This window comes from Apodemus sylvaticus, chromosome 13 (assembly GCF_947179515.1).
Source record: "Apodemus sylvaticus chromosome 13, mApoSyl1.1, whole genome shotgun sequence".
Lineage (NCBI taxonomy): Eukaryota > Metazoa > Chordata > Mammalia > Rodentia > Muridae > Apodemus > Apodemus sylvaticus.
Genome location: NC_067484.1, coordinates 19,783,367 through 19,810,522, shown reverse-complemented (window position 1 = coordinate 19,810,522; position 27,156 = coordinate 19,783,367). Strand labels below are relative to the sequence as shown.

General features: G+C 35.5%; 1 protein-coding gene across 1 annotated transcript in view; it reads left to right on the top strand.

The window, feature by feature from the left end:
* Pias2 (protein inhibitor of activated STAT 2) overlaps positions 1-26,160 on the top strand; it is a 48,322-nt gene extending 22,162 nt beyond the window's left edge. The window contains 8 exon segments of the mRNA XM_052156101.1: positions 881-986; positions 1,795-1,868; positions 4,933-5,093; positions 5,983-6,116; positions 8,142-8,313; positions 16,571-16,710; positions 21,604-21,641; positions 24,146-26,160. Of these exon segments, the coding sequence (XP_052012061.1) occupies positions 881-986; positions 1,795-1,868; positions 4,933-5,093; positions 5,983-6,116; positions 8,142-8,313; positions 16,571-16,710; positions 21,604-21,641; positions 24,146-24,325 (1,005 nt within the window). The 3' untranslated portion in view covers positions 24,326-26,160.
* The last annotated feature ends 996 nt before the right edge of the window (positions 26,161-27,156 follow it).

Sequence of the window (27,156 nt, the reverse complement as noted above, 5' to 3'; positions counted from 1 at the left end):
GTCATTGCAGGCATCTTAGTTGTGTTGTATAATAGAAATACTTTTTGTAATAAGGTGATTAACAAACCTAAAACTTAGGCAGTGTTGTTGGATACTTAAAGAATGTAAAAAAAGTATTTATAGAAGCATTTGGTTTGTCAATTATTAAACATAATCTTTGCTGTGAAATTGAGTGAATATATGCAGTGAAAAGGCAAAGTAGAATATTTCTGTACCCGTGCCTCTGCAAATAGTCAATAGGGCCTTTTGTAATACCTAAGTGTGGAATTGTATATAGACACTTTCTGGCCTTGGCTTTTATTTTTGTAATTTGTTTCTTGTGTTTTAGTTGTCCTTCCACCCAGGAAGTGGAATTAATTTATTGGACTTATTTTAGGGGGAGAAAAAGCTGGTATAGGCTTTATTGGTGTGATTTACTCTAGGCAATGTAACAGGTAGTCTCATCAGAAAGAATTAGAACTTTGGCACTCTAAATTTGAAGTGTTAATCTTAGAGCAGTGTCATTTGAACCTGATTTGTGCAGTGTGAACCATTTTTCACATGAAACCATGAAGGCAAGCATTGTTATATAAGTAACTAAAACCAGGAGATGTTCTCATGGTGACCCCCAAGCTACTCATTTGGCTAAATTAGAAAACATAATCATAAAAGCACTTGTCCACACTATTTACCATACAAATGGGTGTTTTAAAATAACAGGTGATTGAAAATGATTTCACAAGAAAACCATTTTTTCCTCAAATGCTTAGTTGATGTCTCTGTCCAGTTGTTATTTGAGTGTCACTTTTAGTGCCTTGAGTTTCTTCCCTCTATATTCTGTAAGTAAAAAAACAAAACAAAACACTGTGTGGTCTTTAAAGCGGCTTTTCTTTCTTTGTAGAATTACTCCATGTCCGTGTATCTTGTACGACAGCTTACATCAGCCATGTTATTACAGAGATTAAAAATGAAAGGCATTAGAAATCCTGATCATTCCAGAGCACTAAGTAAGTATGTTTATAAGACTAAACGTGTGACACGCTTTGGTGAGGGAGATCCTTGTATACATAGGTGGAGGGAAGTCCTTGTATACAATATACACGATACAAGATACAAGATACAATCATTTTAATCCCTCACAGACACATTTCTAAATGTGTACAGCTTTTATATTATACATGTACATAATACATATATATACATGTAATATATAATTTATAATTGAAAGCATTTTATATTATATATTATAACAATATATTAATAATAACATTTTATTGATATGTGTATTACTGTTATAAGTAATAATTATATACATATAAATAAATAGCTTGGGTATATAACTTATATTTGTTACCTAGTGAAAGAAATTTGAGACACTTTGCCACATTGTTTTCAGTTGTCAGAGGAAATAAAAAATGTATCTTTTCTATTTACAAATTTTAATACTGTTGGAAACAATCAGATCAGCCCAATAAAAATGTAATGAGAGTATGAATGAAAGCACTAAAGCTCTCAGTCCCTTGCTCCATTCCATATTCCTCTCTCAGCTGTTGTGTTAAATTCTAAAACAATTGCTTGCCTTTCATTGTTTTTTTCCAGTGGCCTTATATTAAAAAGAAATCTTAAAAATTCAATTAACCATGTGATTATAGAATTTGTTTAATAATGGGAATGAGGTTTACTACATTGATATTTAACATTTCGTGTTTTTTCACCTATTCAAAGGAGGGTAGGAACTTTTAAAATGTTTTCTGTAATTCTGCTCTAATATTACTATTAACTTTAAAGTTTATCATTACCATTTTCTTTTTAAAGTTAAAGAAAAACTTACTGCAGACCCTGATAGTGAAATTGCTACAACTAGTCTTCGAGTGTCCTTGATGTGCCCTGTAAGTAAAGTGACAAAGCGTTTGGGAAGTGACTAAGTGGTAGAAGAGTATGGGCGGGGTGGATGGAAGAATGCTAAACTTTTGTCTTTTGCGGGTTGATATCTTCATGAGTAAGTGTTAAAGTTTTTTTGCATTCTTCTATTTGATTTTGGTTTTATTAAGACATGGCTTCCCTGTGTAACAGCTGTGGCTGTTCTAGAACTCACTTTGTAGACAAACTTGGCCTCGAGCTCACAGAGATCTGTCTGCATCTGCCTTCCAAGTGCGGGGGTTAAAGACCAGCACCTCTGCGCCTGGCTTGGTTTTTTTGTATTCTTTATGCAGTTCTGAACAAAGAACGTACAGAATTGAGTAGAAAGCCTTAGGCTCAGAAAACTGTTGTAATTGATGTTGTGAAATAAGGCAGTTTACAAATTAAGAGCTTTATCAGAGTGCATGTAATACTATAAATGGCAGTAACATTGCTGGAGTCTAAATGCTAATTGATAATTTTGGCCTAATGAGTTATAATATATGGACTGTCTTTGGAATGTACTTTTAGAGTACACAATTTTTATTTCATATATTCTTACATAGAGATATGGGTGAGAAATCATTCAGCACATCTGAAACCCTTCTGTGTAATGTGTGGTTGGCACTGAACTAACTGAGAGAAAGTAGTCAATCTAGTTAGAGAACACAACCTGTGAAAAAGTGGCAGACCATGCCTGTGATTAGGGTCGAGGCGTGTCAGGTATAGCGGATGGAAGTTTCTTTTCTTTCCTTTTTTTTTTTTTAAGGGATTTATTATTTTAAATAATTCATTCTACGCATCTAGGAGAATGATTACATACAACAGAAACTCAAAAATATTTTTTAAATAAGTGAATTGGCCTATTTAAAGAGTCAATTTATGTTAGTTTTAGCTAGGCAATAAAACATAACCATTAATCTATATTAAGTAATATGAGCAGAAATAAAAGATTTTTCCCTAACATTCATACAGTGTACTCCAATCACACTCACTTCTTATTTCTTCCAGATCTACCCTTCCACCCTTGAGTCCCCCACCAAAGCTACCAAGTCCAATTTGCACTGCACATAGACTCTTTGGAGCAGTGTCAAACTCCCAGGTAGTGAGTTCCTTAAAGAAAACTGAGTCCTCCCCAACCCTCACCAGAAGCAAAGCAAAACATTTTAATTCAATTAATTTAATTTTATGTAAAGAAAGTATATCAAGAAAAGCAGAATTGAATTCACTTATTATTTAAGTGATTCATAGATTCTAATTTTAAAATCCCAGGTGCAGTATGTTTGCAAGAGACACATCTGTAAGAAAAACACAGGGTCACACAGGAAAAATATGGTGAATGATGACCAGCTATAGTATAACAAAAACAACAGCAATATTACAAGATAGAATTGAATTTAAGCATGGCACGGAAAGGCCAAAGTCTCTTCATTCCAAAGGAGAGATTAGGAATTGAAGGATTGATTTCTTAGTTCTAGACTGCATGACTCAAGTCTGTATTGACTTGTTTATTTCAGGAATCCATGACATGTGGAAAGCCTCACATCTCACCCTCCTCTAAAAGTTTGAATCACTTTTAGAGAAAAGAACAGATGAAATTAGGTTTAGGGAAGTAAACATGTTCCCTCTGTATTTTGTTCACCCTCACTTATGGTTTCTATGATGATTAGAGAGAGATTATGTCTTCTTTGAACATATGGTAAAACTTGTTCACAGAAACATCTGACCATGGTATCTACTTTGATGGTTAGTGACATCTATTCCTGTGTCTCTAATCCTGTTTCTATTTCAGGGACATAAACAGAAACATTGAGAAATAGCAGTACATTTCATCTAAATTCCCAAATAAACACGAAGTTATTTTTCATAATTTCATAAGTTAAATTTGTGTTATATAGCCAACCTAAGTTGTTAAGATACTTAAAACTTTATAATTGTATCATCTTGAGAACTGAAATGGTCATCTTTGCTCCTGCTGAAGACTCCTCCCTTAGATTCTGTTTTATCCTGTAGCTTTGCTGCTGTTTTTATTTACATTGTAGCTGGACACCATTCACCATATTTTTCCTGTGCGAAAGTTTCTTTAAATTAGTTTGTGGAAGAAAGTCTTTTATGAGAACTTTTATGAGAAAAGCTATGAATAATGCATTTCAGAGTAGCTTTGACATTTGATGATTGCTACCAATGTGAAATGTGCTTTGTTTTTTTTTAAATTGAGATAAATATCAGGTTGGGGGTGGTGGTTAATTCTTGAGTTTCCATAATGTGTAAATGTTTCAACAAACCCTGAGGGAGGCATCATCTTTATTTTGCAAATGAAGAAACTGATTGAGGTTGGATAATATAAATCAAAGGGTCACCAGTAGAACAGGAGTAAAGCTATTCTTCTCATAATTATGCTAATTTTGTTTCCAACAGTTGCTGCCAGATTGGACTAAAATATCAATACACCTGCTGCTGTTTAGCTATTTTATTTTATTGGAGTTTTTCGAGACAGGGTAGCCTTGGAGTTCCAGGTCTAGAAATCACTCTGTAGGCCAGGTCAGCCTTGAATTCATAGAGATCCTCCTGCCTCTGCCTCCCATGTACTGGGACTAAAAGAGTGTACCACCATTGCCTGGCCTTTATTTGGTTAACTTTATGCAGCTATTTTTTTCAAAGCATCATTAATTTATGTGTGTGTGTGTGTGTGTGTGTGTGTGTGTTTCTCTGCCTTTGGATGTAGACATTACTGAAGTGAAATCTCTCAAAAATATTGAAACCATCCATAAATAAAAAGATAAACAGTTTTCAATAGAGTAAATTTAGGCTGGAGCTTTTTATTTTGAGCATCTTGTTTGACTTGTTAAGACTCTAACAAGATCCTCCTGATCCTCCACCCTCCTATCCATCTCTTTACCTCCCTCCCATAATGAAGAATTATAATTGTCATAGAATGTTAAATAATTGAGTTCTAATGGTCTCTTCAAGGTCTAGCCCTGTTACTTTAAGACTCTAATGAGCACTCTCTTGTCCTATTTGAACTAATTTCCTGTTGTATTTTCTGTTCTGTAGTTAGGAAAAATGAGACTGACAATCCCATGCCGTGCAGTGACTTGTACACATCTGCAGTGCTTTGATGCTGCCCTTTATCTTCAGATGAATGAGAAGAAACCCACCTGGATTTGTCCCGTTTGTGACAAAAAGGCTGCCTATGAGAGTCTGATACTAGATGGGTAAGTGTAACTCTGGACAAGCAGTTAGAAAAAGAAATAGAATAAGTGGAGGAAACCCAACAGGCCACCTGCTGATGTGTAGTGGGGCACATTTTTAATTCTATCATTCAGGAAGCAAAGTCAAGTAGATCTGAGTTTAAGGCTAGTCAGGGATATATACAGTGAGACTCTACAAAGCAGTAAGTAGTTATGTGTACGTTGTAAATGCAGTCATATTACATAGGTACTAAGTTTAAAGCTGTAGTTGTGTTTGTTATTCTGGCTCTGGAGTTAAGTTCTAAATGTGATTTCTTACATTGTTTATATTAGCATTGGGAAGATTGTATGAACTGATTTTCTTAAGTTAGGTCTTTTTATTAAACTCTACGAATCAAATGTACTATCCTATGAAAGATAGTTTTCAGGTGAGGGAAGAGGGGCTTGATATGATAAAATACATTGATGAAAACTGTTGGTTGAGACTGATAGTATATGCTAATAGTTTTAATGAAACATAGTTTAATTGGAAAAAAATCCTATATAATGTTAATTAACATTTAAAAACCAGTCTCCATATTTCCACAGTGAATAACTAAACATGTTCATGCAGTGTGTAAAATCAAACATGCTCTTACGTGTTTTAATTGAATTGTATGTGTATATATGTGTGCCTAAGTATGTGTGTGTGCAGTGGTAGGCTGTGATTTCTATTCCTGTCCATTGTCCTGATCCTCCACCCTCCTATCCATCTCTTTGCCTCCCTCCCATAATGAAGAATTATAATTGTCATAGAATGTTAAATAATTGAGTTCTAATGGTCTCTTCAAGGTCTAGCCCTGTTACTTTATCTTCAGTGTATACTACTTTCTTATTTCATCTTTGACTTTTATGATATTTATGTACTTTACAGGCTTTTTATGGAAATTCTCAATGACTGTTCTGATGTGGATGAGATCAAATTCCAGGAAGATGGTTCTTGGTGTCCCATGAGACCTAAGAAAGAAGCTATGAAAGTAACCAGCCAGCCCTGTACAAAAGTAGAAAGTATGTATTGAACACTCAAAGCAGTGCAAATTATGAAGTATAAACAGTAGGACAATATTCAGAACTTAGTTTGCTAAATTGAGGCCATCCACCCTTCCTCGTTTTCTTTTTCCTTTCCTTTCCTTTCCTTTCCTTTTTCCTTTTTCCTTTTTCCTTTTTCCTTTTTCCTTTTTCCTTTTTCCTTTCCTTTCCTTTTTCCTTTCCTTTCCTTTTTTCTTTCTTTCTTTCTTTTTTTTTTTGTTTTTTTTGTTTTTTGTTTGTTTGGTTTTTTTTGTTTTTTTCAAGACAGGGTTTCTCTGTGTAGCCCTGGCTATCCTGGAACTCATTCTGTAGACCAGGCTGGCCTCGAACTCAGAAATCCATCTGCCTCTGCCGCCCAAGTGCTGAGATTAAAGGTGTGCGCCACCACCTCCTGGCTCCTTCCTCATTTTCTTAAGGAATGTGCTAATTTCTATACCATCCTTCAAGCTTTTAAATGGTGTTTCATGTACAAAACAAGTAAGTTAGGAGGCTTAGAGGATGGGTACAGATAGCATGAAGCATGGAGTTCAGCCCTGAGCTCCCTGTAAAGGCTGGGGCCATGGGCGGCCTGTGTGTAATCTTGGTGCTCTGGGGGCAGAGACAGGATTCCCTAAGGCACACTGTTCTCTACCTGTGGGTGCTGACTCCCTTTTCACAGTGGTTGGCTAAGACCATTGGAAAACACAGATATGTATATTACAAATATTAGTAAAATTACATTTATGAAGTAGCAACAAAAGCATTTTTATGTTTGGGGTCACCATAACATGAGGAATTGTATTAAAGTGTCCCAGCAGTAAGAAGGTTAAGAACCACTAAACTAGACTTAAGTAAAAAATCAGTTCGGTGAGACCTTTAAGTGGTGAGCAGTTGAGGAAGATGCTTGATATTAACCTGTTTTTTACATGCATGCCAACATCTGTGTAGACATATATGCATGCATGTATATTACATAAACACACTTGAAAAACAGAAAGAATAGTAATTGTTATGTATATCTTTATAGAACCCAGTGTGGTTGGAGAGAATGTATATATTATTTATTAATCAATCTGGAGACTGGCCATGAATTAGCTGTTACTGAACAAATTCTTTGTTTGTGGAGGGATTCTGTAGCTTTAGTTACCCAGCTTGTGTACTTGGTTTTAGCTCCTTGCACCCATCTGCACTCAAGGGAGATAAGTTGAAATCCATGTGCACATGCAACCTCTGAACTCATTTCATTTGATTTTCATCTGGCTCTGTTGAATTGAACAAGTACTCTATTACTTGTTCTCTTGTGATTGTCACAGAACTCTTAGGGGTCAAATTGCCACAGTTGCCCACATTAGTATAAAGTGTGGGCAGGTACAGTTTTATTGATTAATGTCTGATGCTTTTCCCCCAATGAAATAGCATTCAGTTTTGATAGATTGTAGAGAATAATGTTACATACTATGATAAATGTGGTTTCTTGTACAAACAGAATGGGCGATGACTGGATGCCATAGTCAATTAGTTTACCAGCGTGGGACTTTCATGAAATGTCTTGAGTATGACTCAGTGGTGCTGCATATAAAAATATGCAGCTGCTGAAACTGCATGCTCTTAGAACAGATGTCTCTGACTTAATACTGCCACATGTATATGACAATGCAGAGCTGGTCACATTCTATGCTCTTGTCCCTTGGCATAATACCAGTTCGCCTAACACTCATGTTCTGTCTGTATAATGATTGCTAACCTAGAAAGACACCATGAGCATAGCCCCAGGTTCTGTACTAACCCATGGGTCAGTCGTACTGGAGAGAACATGCTGTGAAGGAGACTTTTGACCTCTGTCAGGAATAGTCCTTGCAGTCCTCAGTTAATGTGAGCAGACAAGTTAGTCCCTACTAGAGAAAAATGGTTTCCTCAGCTGTGTATTGTCATATATAAGGTGTGTGTGTGTGTTTAAGACTTCTATAACTAGTTTTTGTCATATCTTTGATATATCTTTTCTTTTTCCTGTTTATCTATGTCCAGGTTCAAGTGTCTTTAGTAAACCTTGTTCAGTGACTGTAGCCAGTGAGGCAAGCAAGAAGAAGATAGATGTTATTGATCTAACAATAGAGAGCTCTTCTGATGAAGAGGAGGACCCTCCCGCCAAAAGGAAATGCATCTTTATGTCAGAAACACAAAGCAGTCCAACCAAAGGGTTTGTCAATTTATAGTTCACTACTATTTATTGCACTTAAAATGAGTTGTTCTTGGAATGGTTTTGAAATAATTGTGTGAGAAGTAACTATAGAAAGCAATTTTCATCTGCTTTGGTACAGTTGAAATATTTTCAAGAAAGCATAGTATTTACAGGCGATCAAACTTTGCTGAAAATATTCAACATGTCTGGGAAATGGGAGTTTAAGTGTTTTTACCTTTATTCTTGAACCTGTTCACAAGGGACTTGACATCTCAGTCCAGTGTAAGGAAGTTGAAGGAAGTTGGTATAAAGGAATGTATATAAAGGAGACTTCTGAGGACAGATCCATTTCTGGCACTTCTGTATACTTGCTAGGTGATTTTGGTTATAATCTTTTATTTTTGACCCTCTTTTTGTTATGTTATAATGGGGTAAAATAATGCCTGCCTCATAGGATCACTGCTAGGTTTCCATGATTATAGAAGAGCTTGGCCGCTGTGTCAGGAGAGCGATCTATCCTTAATGAAGATCCATTCTATTAATGAACTATTAAGGCACTTACTCATCCAAAGCCAGATACAGTAGCTAATACCTGTGATGTCTGTATTTCAGAGGCTGACATAAGTCAATCACCATGAGTCTAAGACCAGCCATAGGCTTCTGCCAAAAACAGAAACAACAAAACAAACTAAAATAAAGTACTTATATTTCAGGCGTGATTTATCTATCACAGTATGAGTATGGGGTTATATTTTCTGTTACCTATTTAATTAGAATAATTTTTTATTTTTAGTGCAAGAAAGTGAGAAAGTACTTTAGGTTTGTTCCCCCTACACACATGCTGATTATTACTATTTTGGGACAATTTGCTTAATACTTATTAAAATAAATGATAAACAAATGAAGATACAATTTTGAAGTGCTTAATGAAGAGAAGAATCAAGACAGTGGGTGCTTAAATATTCTAGATTTTTACTTTATCATTTTAAATATAATTAAATGTTTCAGAATTGCAACAGTTTCCAACTTTTTCTATTCATGATCAGTTTTTGTCTGAGAAAATTTTATGTGATTCCAGTAATATGAATTAAGTATACAAATTGAACATTTATTGGTAACAAATCATAAACATTCAGAAACAGTATTGTATTATACATACAACTTTACCATTTATTAAAAGTGGAAACAATTGTATTCTAATGATATAATTGTGCCTATTTGTACATAAAAAGAATTAAGTAGCTAAGGAGATGGCTCAGTGGTTAAAGTAATTTCCCTACAAGAGTGTGGGGCATTTGAATTTAGGTCCCCACCACCCATTTGAAAGTTTCACCAGCGCATCTGTGACCCCAGTGATGATTCTAGAAGAATAGGCAGATCCTGGAGGCAAGGTACCCATCTAGTCTAGCGAATCAGTGAGTTCCAGGTCCAGTGATGTCAGAGCATGTCTTAAAAAATAAGATTGAAAGGTGATTGAGAAACATGCCTTGATGACCAGTTCTGGCCTCCATTGACATACAGGAGAGCATACACACACACGTTAAATTTCGATAAATGTTTGATGTTGCTAGATAGAGAACATATTAGTACTAAAGTACCTATTCACATAAATGCATAGTACAAAATTATATGTTAAGGAACACCAGAAATTTTTGGAAACTTTCTCCTAATCTTACCCATTAAATGGATAAACATATCCATTTAATGATTATTAAAAAAAAAAAAGAAAGAAAGAAAAAATGCACCTCAGACGAGCAACTCTAAAAGAAATATTTGAAGTCAAACATTGTAATGAAGTACTATTCAAAGATGTTATAATTCGATACTTACATACTGAAGAATAGTGCTATAGAAATGAAGTTTTATTTTCCTTAGTTAAATACTATATTCCTATTTCATATGTACAGTAGAAACATAGTAGGTCACAATAGGGATGAATTTGAGCTAAGGTGTCTAAGGTGGCATCAGTTAGCATAGTGTAACTGCATGTATACTGCAAAATGTGCACATGTCTGTTAAGATCTGAGGTTTAAATGAAGTCACCTAATGCAGCATGGGTTAGTGTTGCCAGAAACACCTTGAATTTATTATGCATTCAATTACAAATTAAATTTCAGTTGTTATTCAGAGCCTTTTCCTGTTAATCCATTGGTGACATTACCCATAGTTCCAGAAACCATATTAGAATATGAGGTAAATTGAATTGTGAGTGTTAGAGGTCATTTTATGTGTGGCTGAGAATTACATAGTGATGCTGACTCGAATTGTCGTGCCCGGTGACATCCTACAAAAGTCTACTATGTGTGTCCTGCACTCTATTAACCAGTCTGTGAGGATAAGATAAAACTGGAGGAGTGACGCACACATTATGTTACAAAAGTTCAAAATGACTACAGCATGCAGAAGAAGAGTGAGAGTTTATTCTTGAGGATACATTCTAAGGAGATAGATACTAAAACTCTTTAAATAGATTGAAATGAAAAACATGCAATACTGCTAAATATAAGGTGGGAATCTTAATAATATCAAGAATACTTGAAGCCGGGCAGTGGTGGCACATGCCTTTAATCCCAGCAAACTGGGAGGCAGAGGCAGGCGGATTTCTGAGTTTGAGACCAGCCTGGTCTACAGAGTGAGTTCCAGGACAGCCAGGGCTACACAGAGAAACCCTGTCTCAAAAATTCAGGAAAAAAACAAACAAACAAACAAACAAAAACAAACAAACAAACAAAAGAAAAGAAAAAGAATACTTGAAAGTTTTTATTTTAAAGGTTTTTTTAGCTACTCACCTTCCATAAATTTGGAATAATCCTTAATACCTGAACCACATTTGTACAAAAAAAACCCAACATAAATGAACATATAGAGATACAGATGAGAATTCCAAGATCAATTTTATGAAGTTAGCAATTATTATTAAAGTGACATTCATTACAACTAAGGTAGAGTTCATTCTCCAAGTTCTTTAGTATTGGATAACTACATTGATAAAATGATTTTGTCATAAGGACAATTATCTAGTTTTCCTAATAGATGCATTGAAAAAGCGTTCAATAAATGTCTTCTGAGAAATTTTAATATCTTTTAAAGTCTGAATTAACTAAATGGTTAAAACAAGCTCGTATTCGATTGCTTCAGGGGAACATAGTTTCTAGCATTCATACCATACCATTTTTGTTCCATTTAGGGTATGTGACTGTACTTAGTATTTTAGCCAGTGCTGATCATTGAGAAATGCCCTTGACTACAGCCAATAGGAGTAAGCAGGAGAGTGAGTGGTAGAGCTTAGAATATGATGGATGCATGGGTCAGGACTGACACAATTACTCTGAGTCTTAAAATATTAACTGCCTGGGTTTTTCTTTGTATGACTTTTAACAAAGTTTGGACCAGTAGAAGAAAGATAAATGGAAAAACTTTCTGACCACTGATATTTGATGTTTTGTGTTAAAATCTCATTTTCTGAGAGCTGGAGAGAAATGGCTTAGTGGTTTGGAGCACCTTATTGCTGTTACAGAGGACCTGGGTTCTGTTCCCAGCACCCACATGTTGGCTCACAACTGTCTCTAACTCCACTTCCAGCTGTTGTGATGGCCTCTTCTGGCCCCTGTGGACACCAGGAACTCGTGTGGTATCTTTAACATGCGAGCATCACACTCATACACATGAAATAATCTCTTCAAAACATTTTCTTAAATCTTGTTCTGTTAAGTCAGAGTAGATGCCATATGTCATAAGGTCATGGTGTCAGTTTCTGCTGTGGTTGACACTTGTTCCTTGCTGGCTCTTCCCTTTTATTTAGTGTTTTCTTTCTCATTTATGTTCTTACTTATATTGCAATGTCTGGAAGTTTTAAGTTTTTAACTGCCGATTTAAGGGAGAGTAAGCAAATGAAAAATAGAGAATGTGAAATCAGAAAACGTACTGTAACTTAGACAAGAGTTACATGAGGCATTTAAGTTTTCAGAGGTATATTGTAGAAGCACTTCTCACAGAGAGAGGACTGTTGTCATTGTCACCATTGTGATAGGAATCTGAACCAGAGCTTTTGAATGCAGCTTTATAACTGCTTCCTGAAGAAACTCGTAAGTCCACAGAAGCCGTGGGAACTGTTACGCTATCTTTAGATTGTGCTCCTTCCCAGTCGTCGGAGCCAGCCTGGCTGGCTGCTCTGTGGTTGATGCTGCTCCAGAAGCAGGGAGCAGGCAGTAAAAGTAGCCAGCGCGTTTGTCTCTTAGGTGGGGTAGAGAAGAGTTGCTGACAGTCCCAGTCTCTTTCTGCTTGTATGACTAGAGCGGGAACCCAGAATGAACTGCCAAGTATATAAATGATAACTGTTAACTCATTTTCAAACTCCTAGATCAGGACCATGTATGATTTCTATATTATTTCTGGTAAAACATGATCTAATATGCTAATGCTTACTGTATAATAACATTCTGGCAATTTACTTTTATAATATAAACTTAATGAAATTTAAGAACAAGTACATTTGCTTAACATGTACATATACTTGTATGTATATATGAATCCTATGAAGAATTGAGTAATACATTTTAAAAGTTAAAAATAATCTTATTAAATTTTAATATCAGAATTTTATACCATCGCTTGAAGGCGATATACCCATTTTCATTTCTCTGTAGAATTTCTAATTCATGTCTGTAAATAGATATCCCGTTTTTGTTTGTTTGGTGGCTTTTGTTTTGCTTTTATATCTAGGGTCTCAGACAGTACACAGTTTTATTTCAAACTCGATATATTGCGAGCCAAGGATGACTTTTTACTCTGAAGGCTGCGGACCTATACCATCCTGCCTAGCTAGCAAGTTGGATTTGTAGTGATAGTTGCAAAGGTCACGCAATAGGACTTAATCAGTACTGAATTATTTTAACATTAACCATCTGTATCGAGATTTTAATGATTTGCTAATAGAGGTGCCCATTTTTTCGTTTTTTTGTATATGCTCAATTTTTTTGGCATGGGAGAAATGGAATAGGTATACATTAATTAGGTGTTACTATAGGGATATACTATAGGGAATAACTAGGGCATAGTTATATTCAAATAAAAATAAAACCAGTCTCAGTGTCAAACGTCTTAGATTCATGATCTAGGCTCTGAAGGCCTTCACTTCTCCAGCTCTGTCCTCTACAGCACACACAACTTGCTTCATACAATCAGACCTCTTCACTCCATATCAACTCTGTTCTTGACAGTTGTTGCATGGTACTAGTATCTCCAAAATGCTGGACTTTTCCATTGCAATTGGGCTGTGCCTTCAACAGCCTGGCTTCCTTTCAGTAACTCCAACCATGCCACATGGTGCCAAACCTCAGCTGCTCTCTGTGGCACCTGCTTACCTCCAGTACTACCTGGGTAAACTATGAAGTTCTCATGTTCTAGAAAAGCAAAGATTTCATTTTCTTGGTACAGAACTCTTGCCAGTCACTGCTGATTCTTCAGCCCCAGCTGAAAGGAGGATTTTTAATTCACCAAATTGAATGGCCCTGATAGAGTCTTTCGGTACTTTGAGACTTCCCTCTGAAACTTCACAAGCCCGGCCTCCATCATCTATATTGTTAATGTTCCTATCTTCTGAGCTCCTACACTGCAGTAGCCCACTGAAACTGAGTAGGCAATGGATTTTCTAGCCTAGAGTTCAGAGGTCTCCATAATTCTCCCAATGACACATGGCCTGGTCTGGTCTATCACAGCAATAACACAGTATGTGGTAACAAAACACCATGACTAAAGTAGCTTGGGAAGATGTTTCAGCTTGCAGTTCTCTAATACAGTCCATTGTGGAAAATCAGAACAGAAAACTCAAGGTAGGAACTGAAGCGGAATCCATGGAGGAGCACTGCTTACTGGCTTTGTGGTCCATGTAGTAACAGCTTTTGAGTAACAGCCTTGAGTAACAGCTTGCTTTCTTATAAAACCCAGGATCACTTGCCCAGGGATGGCATTACCCACAGTGGACAAAATGGCCCACTGGACAGTGTGATGGATGCTTGGGTGAGTTTCACCCAATCCCAGATCACCCTACTTTATGTCAGGTGGACAAAAACTAACCAGCACACCAGGTTTATGTATTTACATAAGCATATTGTATTTCCTAGACCTCCTACCTTGGTCAGTTCTTCTCTAATACGGTCTGAACCCCTGACCTTATTACTTACTTTTTGGCATTGCCTTAATTGGCAGTACAGTCATGTATATATCCTGAAGACAACTTTGTTTTCTACATTTCCAGTATCTCTTGTTTTTATAAGTTATGTGGAGTAGCAGCTAGCTATTTTTTTAGTGTCTTCATGTAATGCCACAAGCTAGTTTTAGAAGGACCTTTGAGCCTAACTGGATTCTGATTTCTTCAGAGTTTTGACATTAAGATTATAGGAATGTTTATTTGTTAAATTTAGACTGAAGAATTTCATGCAGGTATGATAGAGCGTGTTTCAGCCGTGGAAATGATGTCTAGATGTCCTGATTACCATCCTAGTTCTGCCTTGGCACCATGGTTCTTGGAGTTTCTAAGGAAAGTGTACTTTCCTTTTCCTCTTTTCCCCTTCTCCAGGACCCTCTTCTTTTGTCCCCACCTCTCAGCCCCTGTAGTGTTTTGGGGAAGATTTGACCTTGAACCTTTCTAATGTCTGCCTCTCATAAGCTGCTGTGCTAGGACTGCAGACTCCAAGTCTAGTGGTGTGTGGTGTTGGGGGTTGAAGCCAAGGGCTCATCCATGCCAGGCAGGCTTCCTTCCTACTGGGGTACATCCCTGGCCCAGAGAACTGTGCTGTCCTCACACTCATACTTTTCTTCAGTGTGCTCTCTTTGAGTTTGATGTTGATTGGCAGATGTGGGATGCTAACTCGAATATTTTGCTCTCTTTCTGTATCTCATTACTTGTTACTGAGATATTCATTCCCAGTGTAAACAGTCCATAATGTTGCTTAGTACCTTAAACACATGAAAATACTTATCTTACAAAGTACTAATTGTTTCCCTAAGCTAAGAAAAAAGTCTGGTAAATATGAGTGTAAAGTCTCTCTTTAAACCCAGCCTTTCAAACATGTGCTCAATTTTTAGGTATGTTACTTCTTGGAATTATAGCCTTAATTATATAGCATTCATGTTTTTTATATAAAATAAGCTGTAAGATATTTTTCTGTGTGCTTGATTCATATTTGTAGTGGCCTGAAGAGCTCATTTCAAAGGTAGAAGCCGTCTTAGAAGAGTAGGTAGTATGTCATGGTAGCTAGTATTTTTATTTCTGAATACCATAAAGATTTAAAATCCTGAGGCTTACTTACTTATCTTGTCTTAATTTCTGGTTGTATTGTTGTATCACCAGGCTGATTAACTTTAGGATTGGCTAATTTTTTTCAGATCACTCCTATATTTCAAATTGGATTTGTAGTTGAAGTGACTGATTCAGCTGGTGTTAGTAGCTTCATACAGGTGTTCTTATTTAAGAACCTTTTCATTGTTTTTTTTTTTTTTTTTGTTTTTTTTTTTTGTTTTTTTTTTTTGTTTTTTTTTTTTGAGACATGATCTTACTATGTGGTCCTGGCTGCCATGGAACTCACTATGTAAATCATGCTGTTAAGAAATGCTGGGATTAAAAGCATGTGCCCCTGTCCCCAGCAGTTAAACCTTAACAGCCCTCCCTCTATTTTAGTCTCAAATTTCTTTATACATCAGTTATTGTTATTATCCATATATGTATGTGTTTGTGTGCACACACATATGATGTATACATTAGCATAAGATATAAATAATATATATTTCTATTTGTGAATTAAAATATTCCTTTACAGTAGTGGTTACCAAGCTTGCTAATGCTGTAACCCCTCTGATACAATTCCTCACATTGTGGTGACCCCCCCCAAACTAAAAAATTACTTTTGTTGCTACTTTGTAATTGTAGTTTTACTACTATTATGAATTATAATGTAAGTACCTGATGTGCAGGCTATCTAGATATGTGACCCTTGTGAAAGTGTCACTATCCAGAGGTTGAGAATTGCTGCTTTACTGTACATTTTAATTCCACCTTGCTCCAGTGCCAACAGCTAGTGTTGAGAAGCCAGATGTGTTCATGTTAGAATGACGGCGGTTAGGAAAGATGAGTAGATACAGAGGTGCTGTGGTAAACGGCTGCCACATGCTTGAGCTGAGACATGTGAGCATATGCCTGAGAATGCCCAGTAGTTCAGCTCTTCTCTCCGGGAACTAACAGCCAGATTATTTGTAATTTCCGTACTATTTAAAACAGGGTTCTCATGTATCAGCCATCTTCTGTAAGGGTGCCCAGTGTGACTTCAGTTGATCCTGCTGCTATTCCACCTTCATTAACAGACTACTCAGTACCATTCCACCACACGCCAGTGTCAAGCATGCCATCAGATTTGCCAGGTATGTGAGCACTTTGTGTTTTAGCTGCATTCTTTTAATCAGTAGAACAAATGTATTTAATTTTGAATGCAAATGCTAAAAGAAATTTCAAGGCTTCATATAGAAGTATTACTGTCTTAGCATTTCATATTCTATTGTTTTAACTTCGTTTAATGAGACTACAGATTTCGATATAGGAGTATAGTAGGGAATTTTTATAGAATTGTAGATAATTTTTACTTAGGCTTTTTTTTGGAAGCTTCATTGCTATGGGACACTTTCCTCAGAAGTCTTTTTGTTTTCTTTTCCTATTTTTCGTCAGTCCACATCTGAGCAATGTGGGAACCAGTACATCATAAATATTTTTTTTTCTTTTTTCCTGACTTTTACCTACGAATCATTGTAATTTAATACATTGCTACATTGCACTCCTGTTTTCTGGAAGTTGATTTTGATCTGTAGCTTATTTTTATTCTTGCCCTTATTAAGATAGTAAGCACAGTGCTTATGCTTTGAATAAAATACATAATTTTAAAAGTAATTGGTAGCTGTATTACCTATCCCTATGTAGTCTTGCCTCTTGACTGTTAGCTTTATTTGAATAAAATGTAGTGGAAAAGAGTAGACTAAAAGTAATATACACAGAATATCTTAAAACACACACAACATTTAAGACTAGCATATGTTTGTTTTATGTATAATTTGTGATTTTGTATTTTTCACCTTCTTTATGAAACCAGCTAACACCAGTCAGAACACATTGATCGTATATTCATTGTATGCAGGACTCTACTAAGGAGAGAAGTGAGGGCTCATTGACTCAGGACAAAATTCTCAACAGTCATGTCTTGTAACCTTGGCTAAGTTGCTGAGTATTTCATCATCTTTATATGTGTTGGAAATAAATATTTCTAAATGATTTACTTGAGACTGTCAATTAAAAGTCTTGGAAAAAAAGACAGTGGACATTTCTTTTTACTAAAGTGACTATTTAGCAGTAATTCAGAGAAAAGTATCAATCATTAGTCCTAAGTTTTCAAATTAATGAGAATTTGAATCCTTTTTTTAATTTCGGAGAATGTATTCTGATTTTGAGTTTGAATGAAAGATTTTTGTTGTTGTTTTGTATTGTTTTGGATTTTTTGGTGTTTTGTGTAGTAAATGTGCCTGAACTTTGTATTTTATAAAAATAATTTAAGCTTATAGAAATTATACTTATATTTAAGGCTGATAAATAGCCAATATAAGCCAGTATTCTTGTTGTTAAATATTGAAAAACTTTTTACCAGTTGATAAAGTTAAATAGAGTAGAGCTAGTTATTCTCAGAAAAAAATTACTAGATATTAAAAGTTATGTAGATACCTAAGCAGTTTAGATTTTACTTCTGTTTTACTGTAATGCACTTTTTGCTAATTAGTGATTGGTAGTTTTTATGTAAGTAGTCGTAATGTGCAGTTTTGGTATTGATAATTTAATAGTTTTATAGTAAAGCTTTAGAACACCAAGAATGGAGAGAAGACAGTTTTCATAGATTCTAACATTTCTTTTAAACATCATAAATCTGAATCTTCTGAATCTGCAGGAGAACAAAGAAGAAATGATATTAATAACGAAGTACAGCTTGGAACATCTTCTGATACTGTGCAACAGTGAATACAAAATAAAACATAATTTGTATTTATGGAGTGGAAAAGAGCTTGATTCTTTCAAGAAAAAATATGTCTGCTTTATTATTGTTAGTGCCATATTGTCAGGTGTAAATGGTGCTTATAAGTTGTATGATTAAAGTTTTCACAGTGCTAAATCTTTACATATTTAACTATGTAGCATTTATGCTTTGTGAAGTTTATGGCTCAAGTAAGGCAAAATTGTGTGGTTGCCAACGAGGGGATGAAAAGCAAAGGATCAGTCCAGTTTATTAACAAAGTCCTAAAATGTAAAACTTACCACCTCATTAGTGTTAAGTAAAACACCCGAGTCTATTAGATTTCTAAAAGCAATTTTTTTAGTGAAAAAAGAGCATTTTTAATTGAAATACTTGAGGACAAAATATAACCCCTATCAGTACACTGTTACAGTTGAACATAAACTAATTTTGCTAACAAGGGAATAAAATTTTACTATTGATGAAACTATTTCATGTGTAAAATAGTGTATTTAAATGACAAATGTTGATTGTAGTCTACTCTTTAGTAGGAATAACTTTGAAATACATGGAAATGTTTTCCTTGAGGAATAGTCACATTTAAATTATTTGGATTTTGTGAGATGCTGACAAAACAATCTAAAATTTCAACCAATCTTTAGAAAATATTTAGAAAATTTATACATCTTATTTAGAAAATGTTTATACATCTTATTAAGGCATTGTGTTATTCGTAGTATGTGTAGTTATCTGTGGGTGAGATAGCAAAACAAATAGATCAAAAACAAAATCTAAATAGATTTTACAGTAGTTTTACACATGAGGTCAGCAAAGAGAATTACAGTACATATTCAAAGCTGGGTTGGAATAACTAATATTGGAAGACCTTGGCCCTCTATGTACGTTTTGTAATAATAGAGTATAGAAACAGTTGGAATATTTTATCAAACATGTTTAATTAGAGTCATGATGTGGCAGCCTTTGGATATTGGGGCGAATGAGTATTCTCAGATGAGTTGTTTGAATTTGTGGTATATCTTCTGAAATGGTAATGTTTTCTTTAGTTTATTATTAAAATAGATTAAGTAACAGTACACGTGACAAGCCAGACATAGTGACTTCTGCTTAAGAGCCCTGCACTTAGAAAGCAGGGGCAGAAGTTCTCTGACTTCAGTGTGTCAGCTTGTGCTATGGAGTAAAACCCTGATTGATAAAATGAAACCAAACCAGCAACAAAAACTATTAAAAAGCAGAAGCTGAGTCTACAAGATGACTCACTACTTAAGAATGTTTACTCTTCCTGCAAAGGACCTGAATTCATTTTATAGTTCCCTACCCACTTGACAGCTCACCAGTATCTTTAACAGCAACTCTGTGGTATCCAGTACTCCCTCTTTTGACCGCTCACTGTGGGCACCCATACACATGTGCATTGAGTGCACAGGCACATGCATGCATAAAGTAGCTCTTTGTAAAAATGAACACAAAAATGTTACACCACTTAGGGCGAAACAACACTGAAACAAATCAACCCAGTTTATCAAATGATATTCCAATAAATCTTGGTGTCTTAATTAGTGGTGGACATTGACTATAAAACTCTCAAAAGGTATATAAAGGCTAGACAGGTTTGAATTGTTATTTAAAAACTGATAGGTTGACTGAATAAAATGTTATCCTTATTTAACTACATTACCTTCTGGTTAGCATTTCAGTGGTAAGTCACTGCACTGTGGAGTGTGATTTACATTGTCCATCAGACTGATGGCTGTGTCATGTAGCTAGTAACAGATTATACTTACAAGCTTAACCAATGCTTTAGGAATTGTTTTAGTAATTCCTTCCAAACTGAGGTTATAGCTTGTATGATCATAAGTGTTTAAAATACACTCATTTGTTAATAAGGAAATAATGATACTTTAAATTTTTTAGTTAAATTATAGTTTTTATTAAATGTGTCCATTATCTTTCTTACTAATCTCTATTTTCATAGTGATAAAGTATTAGACTTTCACTCCACGTGGTTGCTATATTAAAAGCCAGCATATAAAAGTTCATGGGAGCAGGGCAGTGATGGTGCACACCTTTAATCCCAGCGCTTGGGAGGCAGAGGTATGTGAATCTCTGGGTTAAGGCCAGCGTGGTCTAGAGTAAGTTCCAGGACACCCAGGCCAGAGCTACACAGAGTAGCCCTGTGTCGAAAAACCAGAGACCGACCAACCAACCAACCAACCAATCAACCAACCAACCAACCGGAAAGAGAATAAAAGCATTCATGTTTAGTATAAGGTTGTTCCAGGCATGAAAACATAAACTTTTATGGGATCAAATAGATATTGGCCTTTTGGTTTGTTTGTTTGTCTGTCTTTTAAAAAACAAAACAAAAAACAACAACAACAAAAAACAAAGTGTTTTTTCATTGTGCAGCCCAGGCTGGCCTGGAACTCAGATATCTGCCTGTCTCTGCATCCCAGGTGCTGGGCAACATTGCCCTAGTTTAATAGCCTATATTCGGTATTTGGTGTCTCCTTTTAATGTCTTAAAGTAGTTTAAAAGCATTTGATCACACAGGGAAGTCTTCAGAAGTTGACTTTGAACTAAACTTTTCAGACATAAGGTTTTTTTCGTCTACCTTATTGTCACTTATGTACTTATAAAGAAAATCTTTTTCACAATTTCTATTTTCAGAATATAGTTGCAGAATTAGAGTTTCTTTGTTTAGGGCATTGTATTAGCTGAGAACCTATTAACTATTAAAGTAGCTTGTTGGTGAATAGCAGTTCCCAAGTGCTTGCTTTTCTACATGGGAATGGGCAGACAACTAGCTCCTGATGAAGTAAATATCTGCTAAATTGATAATTTTAGATTAATGTGTATTTCTTTAAAATAAATATAAAGTATTTTAAGACCCTAAAAATGTTATTTTCTTAATGGGCCAAAGAAAATTATGATTTTTCACTGCTTTTTACTTGACAAAAGAGAACAATTGGTTTACGTAGTCTTAAAAAAAAACTCTCAAAAATTTTGGACTCCTGCTGTTGAGTTATTGGGAAGCAGTTTTTTCCACTTGTTTGGTCAAAAAAAAGTATTCACCTTTTGGTTTTACATGTGTCAAATATAACCAGCTCTGATTATAGAGCATCACTGTGGCAGTGAAATGTGCATTTACTACAGATGTTTCTTGGCTTATAAATGCAGAATGATCTTGGCAAATAATTTCTTGTCTCCAAAATATGAGACAACTATTAACAAAGCATTTTTGTTTTAGGTTTGGATTTTCTTTCCCTTATTCCAGTTGATCCCCAGGTATGTATCCTGAATTTAAGCAACTAATTAGTATTTTATTGTTGGTTATGTCATACTAACTAAAAATGACCAGTTGCATAAAATCAGGAGAGTAAATTCTCATGCGGTTAGAAAGGAAGTACTATATAAATATCACAACTTTATTTGAAGGAATAAAGTTACTGTTGTTCAATTTATTATTTATTGCTCTTATTAAACTTTCTATTTTTATGGAACATAATCAGTTGGTATTTCTTACAAATATTTGAGTGATTAGAATGAATGAAAGCAATACTAAGTAGATAGAACTTAAGATATTACACACTAAAACACTTACATAAAACCATCAACTAAAGCTCATCCAGTTTGGATCACTGACTGAGATTGGACGTGTTTGAAAGACAGTCAGAGTCAGACTTTGAAAAGGCTTCAATTGAAAGTTGCAGTATTGCTGTTTTCAATCAAAGAAAAGAAATTCTAGGAGTATCCCAAAGTTCCAACCGTAAGACTGCGTGATGAGCATGGATTTCGTGACAGTCTTTAACAGCAGAGGCAAAACACAGAAAGCAACAGGGGCAAGGTGGAGCAGCAAAAGAAAGTACTTGAGGCACAGATGTGGCACCTAGGGAGAGGTGGAAGAACTGACCTGTCTCATCAGCTTCAGAAATGACTGACCACAGGGTCAGTGTGAGCCTCCTATTTCAGTGTCGGCATCTGATTGCACAAACAGCACAGGAAATTTGAGCCCAAGATCTGTGCGGACTAAGCATTTTCTTCTCAGCCTATCTTGACTTTGTTATATGAGTGAGCCCTTATAGGGGAGTTACATATTTTTCTAGAATGTAAGTTGTTCAAGCTTAAGAGAATTACATACTTTCATGTGAGTAATGCTTTGAAAGAAAAACGTCTTGGAACCCATGGTTTTTATTTCATAGCTTTATTTAACATGCTTAGAGGGAGGCTGATTTATTTGGTAACTTGATAGGAGGGTAAGAATGGTGCCTTCTGTTGACTCTAGAATCCATAGGTTTCATACTCTGATGCATCTTCATTTTGGCCCATAATCCCTACTAGCCTTGTGCAGATGTATACCCAAGGAATGTAGAGTAAAAGTTAAATGGCGGCAACCCAAGTCTAAGGGTCCATTAGCAGCACTTAGCATTTTTAAAGATTGGTGCTCTGTTACAGGCAAAACCAAGCATGGATGGTAGCAGATTAAAATGGAATTATCTAGGCCTTCCCCAGTTTTGCTATTGTTGACTTGATTTTAGAGGAAAACAATTTTTTACCATTTGACAGTTTCACTGTCAGAGCTTCTTATGAATGTCTGTTGAATGCCTTCATGTGTGGCATTAACTGGTCCAAAAGCCCAGTAACTTTATTTGTTGAAAGTCATCCTCTTTGGGACATAGTGGATCACACCTTTAATCCCAGCACTCGGGAGGCAGAGGCTGGCAGATTTCTGTAAGTACAAGTCAGCCTGGTCTACAGAGTGCCTTCAAGGACAGCAAGGGCTACATAGTGACCCTGTCTTTAAAAAAACAAACACAAAAGTCAGCCAGCCAACCAGCCAAAAAAAAGGCAGCTCCATCTTCCAGCTGTTTTCTTTCTTTCTTTTAATGCGCCCTGAAAACCATGTAATGTGAACAGCTCAGGTTTGAATTACTGTCCATAATTCATTGTCTCTAAGAAGAATCTAAGTAAGATATAGTTAACATTAGGTGTCCTTGCTGATTTTTTGCTGTAGTCTAACTGAATATATTTAGTAGCACTAGATATTACATATGCTAAAGTCAATGCACTTTGTGTCTCATGTAAAATATCCTACAGTGAAATGGAAAATTCCATTTAGCTCTTATATTAATGCCTTATCATTTTTAGATTATTACACTCAGGTTTTTATTTGTATGTGAATCACCCAGATAGGAGGAGACTTGTAATATGAATATTTGGAGAGAGGGATGTTAAGAAACATTATAAAAAATACTAAATTTGTGTTTATAATATTCTCTGAAAATCCCATGGTAATTAGCCGCCAATTGAGAATGAATGTTGACATTATTATAAGTATTGTTATATTTGTTTACAGAGGAATCTAATGCCATCTTTCAGCTTGTTAATATTACTCACAAAGGGTCTGTTTGATTCTAAATTTTTAAAAAAAAATCACTTAATTTTGTTTCAATTATTAAGTAGTTTTTGAGTTTGATTTGAGTCATAATTTGTGGGTGACGTCAGTATTTAACATTTAATGATTTCAGTTATTTTTGATATTTTCCCTGTGTATATGGTCAATAAAAAAGTTCCACACATTCAAGACAGTTAAGAATGTGTGGCATTCAGTAAAGAATGTAAAATATCTAAGTCCATCCTGTCTTCCATTTAAATAGGAAATTTACTGTTTTCAAATCCCACCAGGATTTGACCTTTTGGCTGTCAGTTGTACATATCTAACAATTTCTAGTCTCTTTATTTAAGACCAATGTAGCCTCTTCCTCATCAGCATCATTGTTTGTTTCAAGCAGTACTGTCCTCCTATGTTTTTGGATAGTCTCACCTCACCCTTAACAGCAAGCAGTACGTCTGTCACCACCACCAGCCCCCATGAAAGCAGTACTCACGTTAGTTCATCCAGCAGCAGGAGTGAGACAGGGGTCATAACCAGCAGTGGGAGTAACATTCCTGACGTCATCTCTTTGGACTAAAGACGGACATACTTGATTCTGGGAATCATTCATCAAAACTCTTTCTTGGATGTCTCGTCCATGGAAGCTAAATTTTGCAACTTAATATTTATTGAAATGTCAAATGGATTCTTTGCTCTCTGAGAGATGAACATAGATGACTCCAGCAAGAACCAGATGACATGCAAGGACTTCCTTATGCTGTACACTGAGCGTCAGATATATTTCATCCACAACGGTGTCTTCTGGAACAGTTGATTTCAGTTTCTACTTACGCTACTGGATGATTCTACACACCCGTTAATCTTTTGTTACAATAAACAGCAATAAAGTTATGTAAATAGTTAAACTTTTCTAATTAAAGATGTAATCACTGATATAGACTAACAGCAACTTCTGTTTAATCCACTATGAAGGAAAATAGAAGAAGTCTTGTTTCCTGAATGAATACTTTCTATGGAGATTTGTTCTATTTTGTTGAAGTAATGAAGTGTCAATAACTGGCCAGAACTTGGGTTCTACTTTTCTTCTTTAGGTTTTCTGTTCTTCATGAACCCATCAAAGCCAATGATCTTTGTACTGTACATTTTCTCTTGTCTTTTACGCTTTGACGTTTGCTGATATGTACAGAGTAAAGTGCTGGGATTTGGTTGCTCTTTATAATGATTATGTTTAAGAATACTACACAGATGTTGTTCTGATATAAAGTATTATTTTATTTTGGGTTACTGTACATTCTTGTAGAATTTTCTACAGATTTGAAATTTGTTTTTTTTCAGAAGGTCACATCCTTTGAGTTAAGATGTGGCTAGAATACTGGTCGGATTTTCTTCACAGTGTTCAGAAATATTTAATGTTGGGAAACATCAGAACATACTTAGGAGAGGTGGAAATAACTGAATTCTTCCTAAGAATTTAATTGATTTCATGTATTTTATAGGATATTGCAGTGTACTGTCCTGATTGGAACTCTTCACATTTTAATGGCTCTAATACATAAATTATATTTAAGGTCCCTGATCGTAATTCTTACCAATATAATTTCAATTTCAGCAGTGACTTTCAAGTTTAAAGAAAAGTCAATGGTAAATGATAGAGGGTGGGACTAAATCTCATTTTCCTAATATTTTTTAAAAGACGTCTTTTGTGAAAAACACAAACAAACATATTAGGGATATTTGACATGAAGTGAGGAAAAGTGCCCAATGTCCCACTTGATGCTGCCTTTAAAACACACCTCTCAGGTGACTGTGCTGGGCACATTTGCCACTTCATTTAAGTTCCTTAATGTTTTGTTTTCTAGAATTTAATATTTTCCCGATAACTAGATCTCTACTTTTGCTATATTGACTTAAAGCTTTTTTTTTTTTTTAAAGTGGCAACTCTTAATTTCTCAAATACATTCTAACATAATGACTCTCATGTTCCCCACTTCAGCTTTGGTGGAACTCTAGTGAGCTGGCTTTTCCTTAGCTAGTGTTTTGGGTTTTTTTTTTTTCAGGCTTTCATGGCCTTTGTGCGCCTTTTGTACAAATGCCTACGTAGTTGTCCACATTGTTCCTCTTTACCTTTAGCTTCTCCTGTTTGATGATCTTTCCTTTTGATAGGGCTTTTGAGCCATCAAAGATGAGCACAGCAAGCCCCTGTGATCCCAGCAGTCACTGCATTGTGGCCCCTGGTTTGCTTGACCTTAGCCAGCCCAGTTAAAAATTTCTTCCTCTAGGATGTTATGTTATGTTGTTGCTGCTTTATGTACAGATCCAGTTTCTGTTATCTATGTGACCAGAAAAAGTAACCCGGCTTCTGTGGTGTGATGTGTTAATAAAGAAGTGGTGCAGTTGCCATCATTCGATTTACCCAGTAGAGTCTCAAAGACTCCTCGATAGGGATCAGTGAAGCCCTATGGGTACTCAAGGTTGGAGTAGATATTACTTCCTCAGCTCTCATACCGTGCCTCTGCTTTTGTAGTTATACTACATTAGTCCTATCTGCATGTCAACAGTTCATGAAATTACAAAAGAAGTCACTTTAGGTGACTAGCATATTAAAATTGGGGTTGCTTTGCCGCTGTCTTTGAAGGTCTGTACTTTTCTTTTTTGCACTTGGCTCTGTATTTAAATGGTTGTGGCAAAGCCATTCTTTCCTTAAGGTCACATTTTATGAAGATCCTGATAAGTAGAGTCTCTAATGCAGATTTCTGTTTAGCTAGGTAGACTAGAATAAGAGGTATTCTTGGTGTTACTTAGATGGCAGCCACCTTGCGAGATATCTACACCCAAGGAGTGGTGTCTAATGCTTGCAGTCACTTGGCCAACCTTGTCATCTTTTTTTTTTTTTAAAACATAGACATATGGAAGGGTTTTCTTGCTTTACTAATTCAGACAGTATAGCTATTGGACTGAGCTCTACTCATGAAAACTGCTTACTAGCTATCTTTCTGACCCTCTCCTGAGTCAGTTTCAGATTTTATTTCCTTTTCTGCCCTCAAAGTATAAATACTTGATATCTGCTCTAGGACAATTGTAAAGGCAAATGAATTAGGTCAGATTAGTTTAGTTTGTTCTAGAACACTAATGAAAACATGATGCATTGGTAAGGGATAGTGAATGTAATCCTTTATATCAAACAATCTTCCATTAGAGTTGTATTAATGAATTTGAAGGGAAGGTGTTGAATTTTAAAGTCATATTGAATGGAGTTAGACAGTCTGTTTTGACTTAATGTGTCTTCAATCAGTCCTGGACACTTACATTTGTCATTTGCAAATAAAGATACTCATTAGTTGCATTTGTGTTTTTAAGTAAGATTGGTTTTCATAAAAAATTTTTTTTGTTGTTTTCAGTTGCCATTGC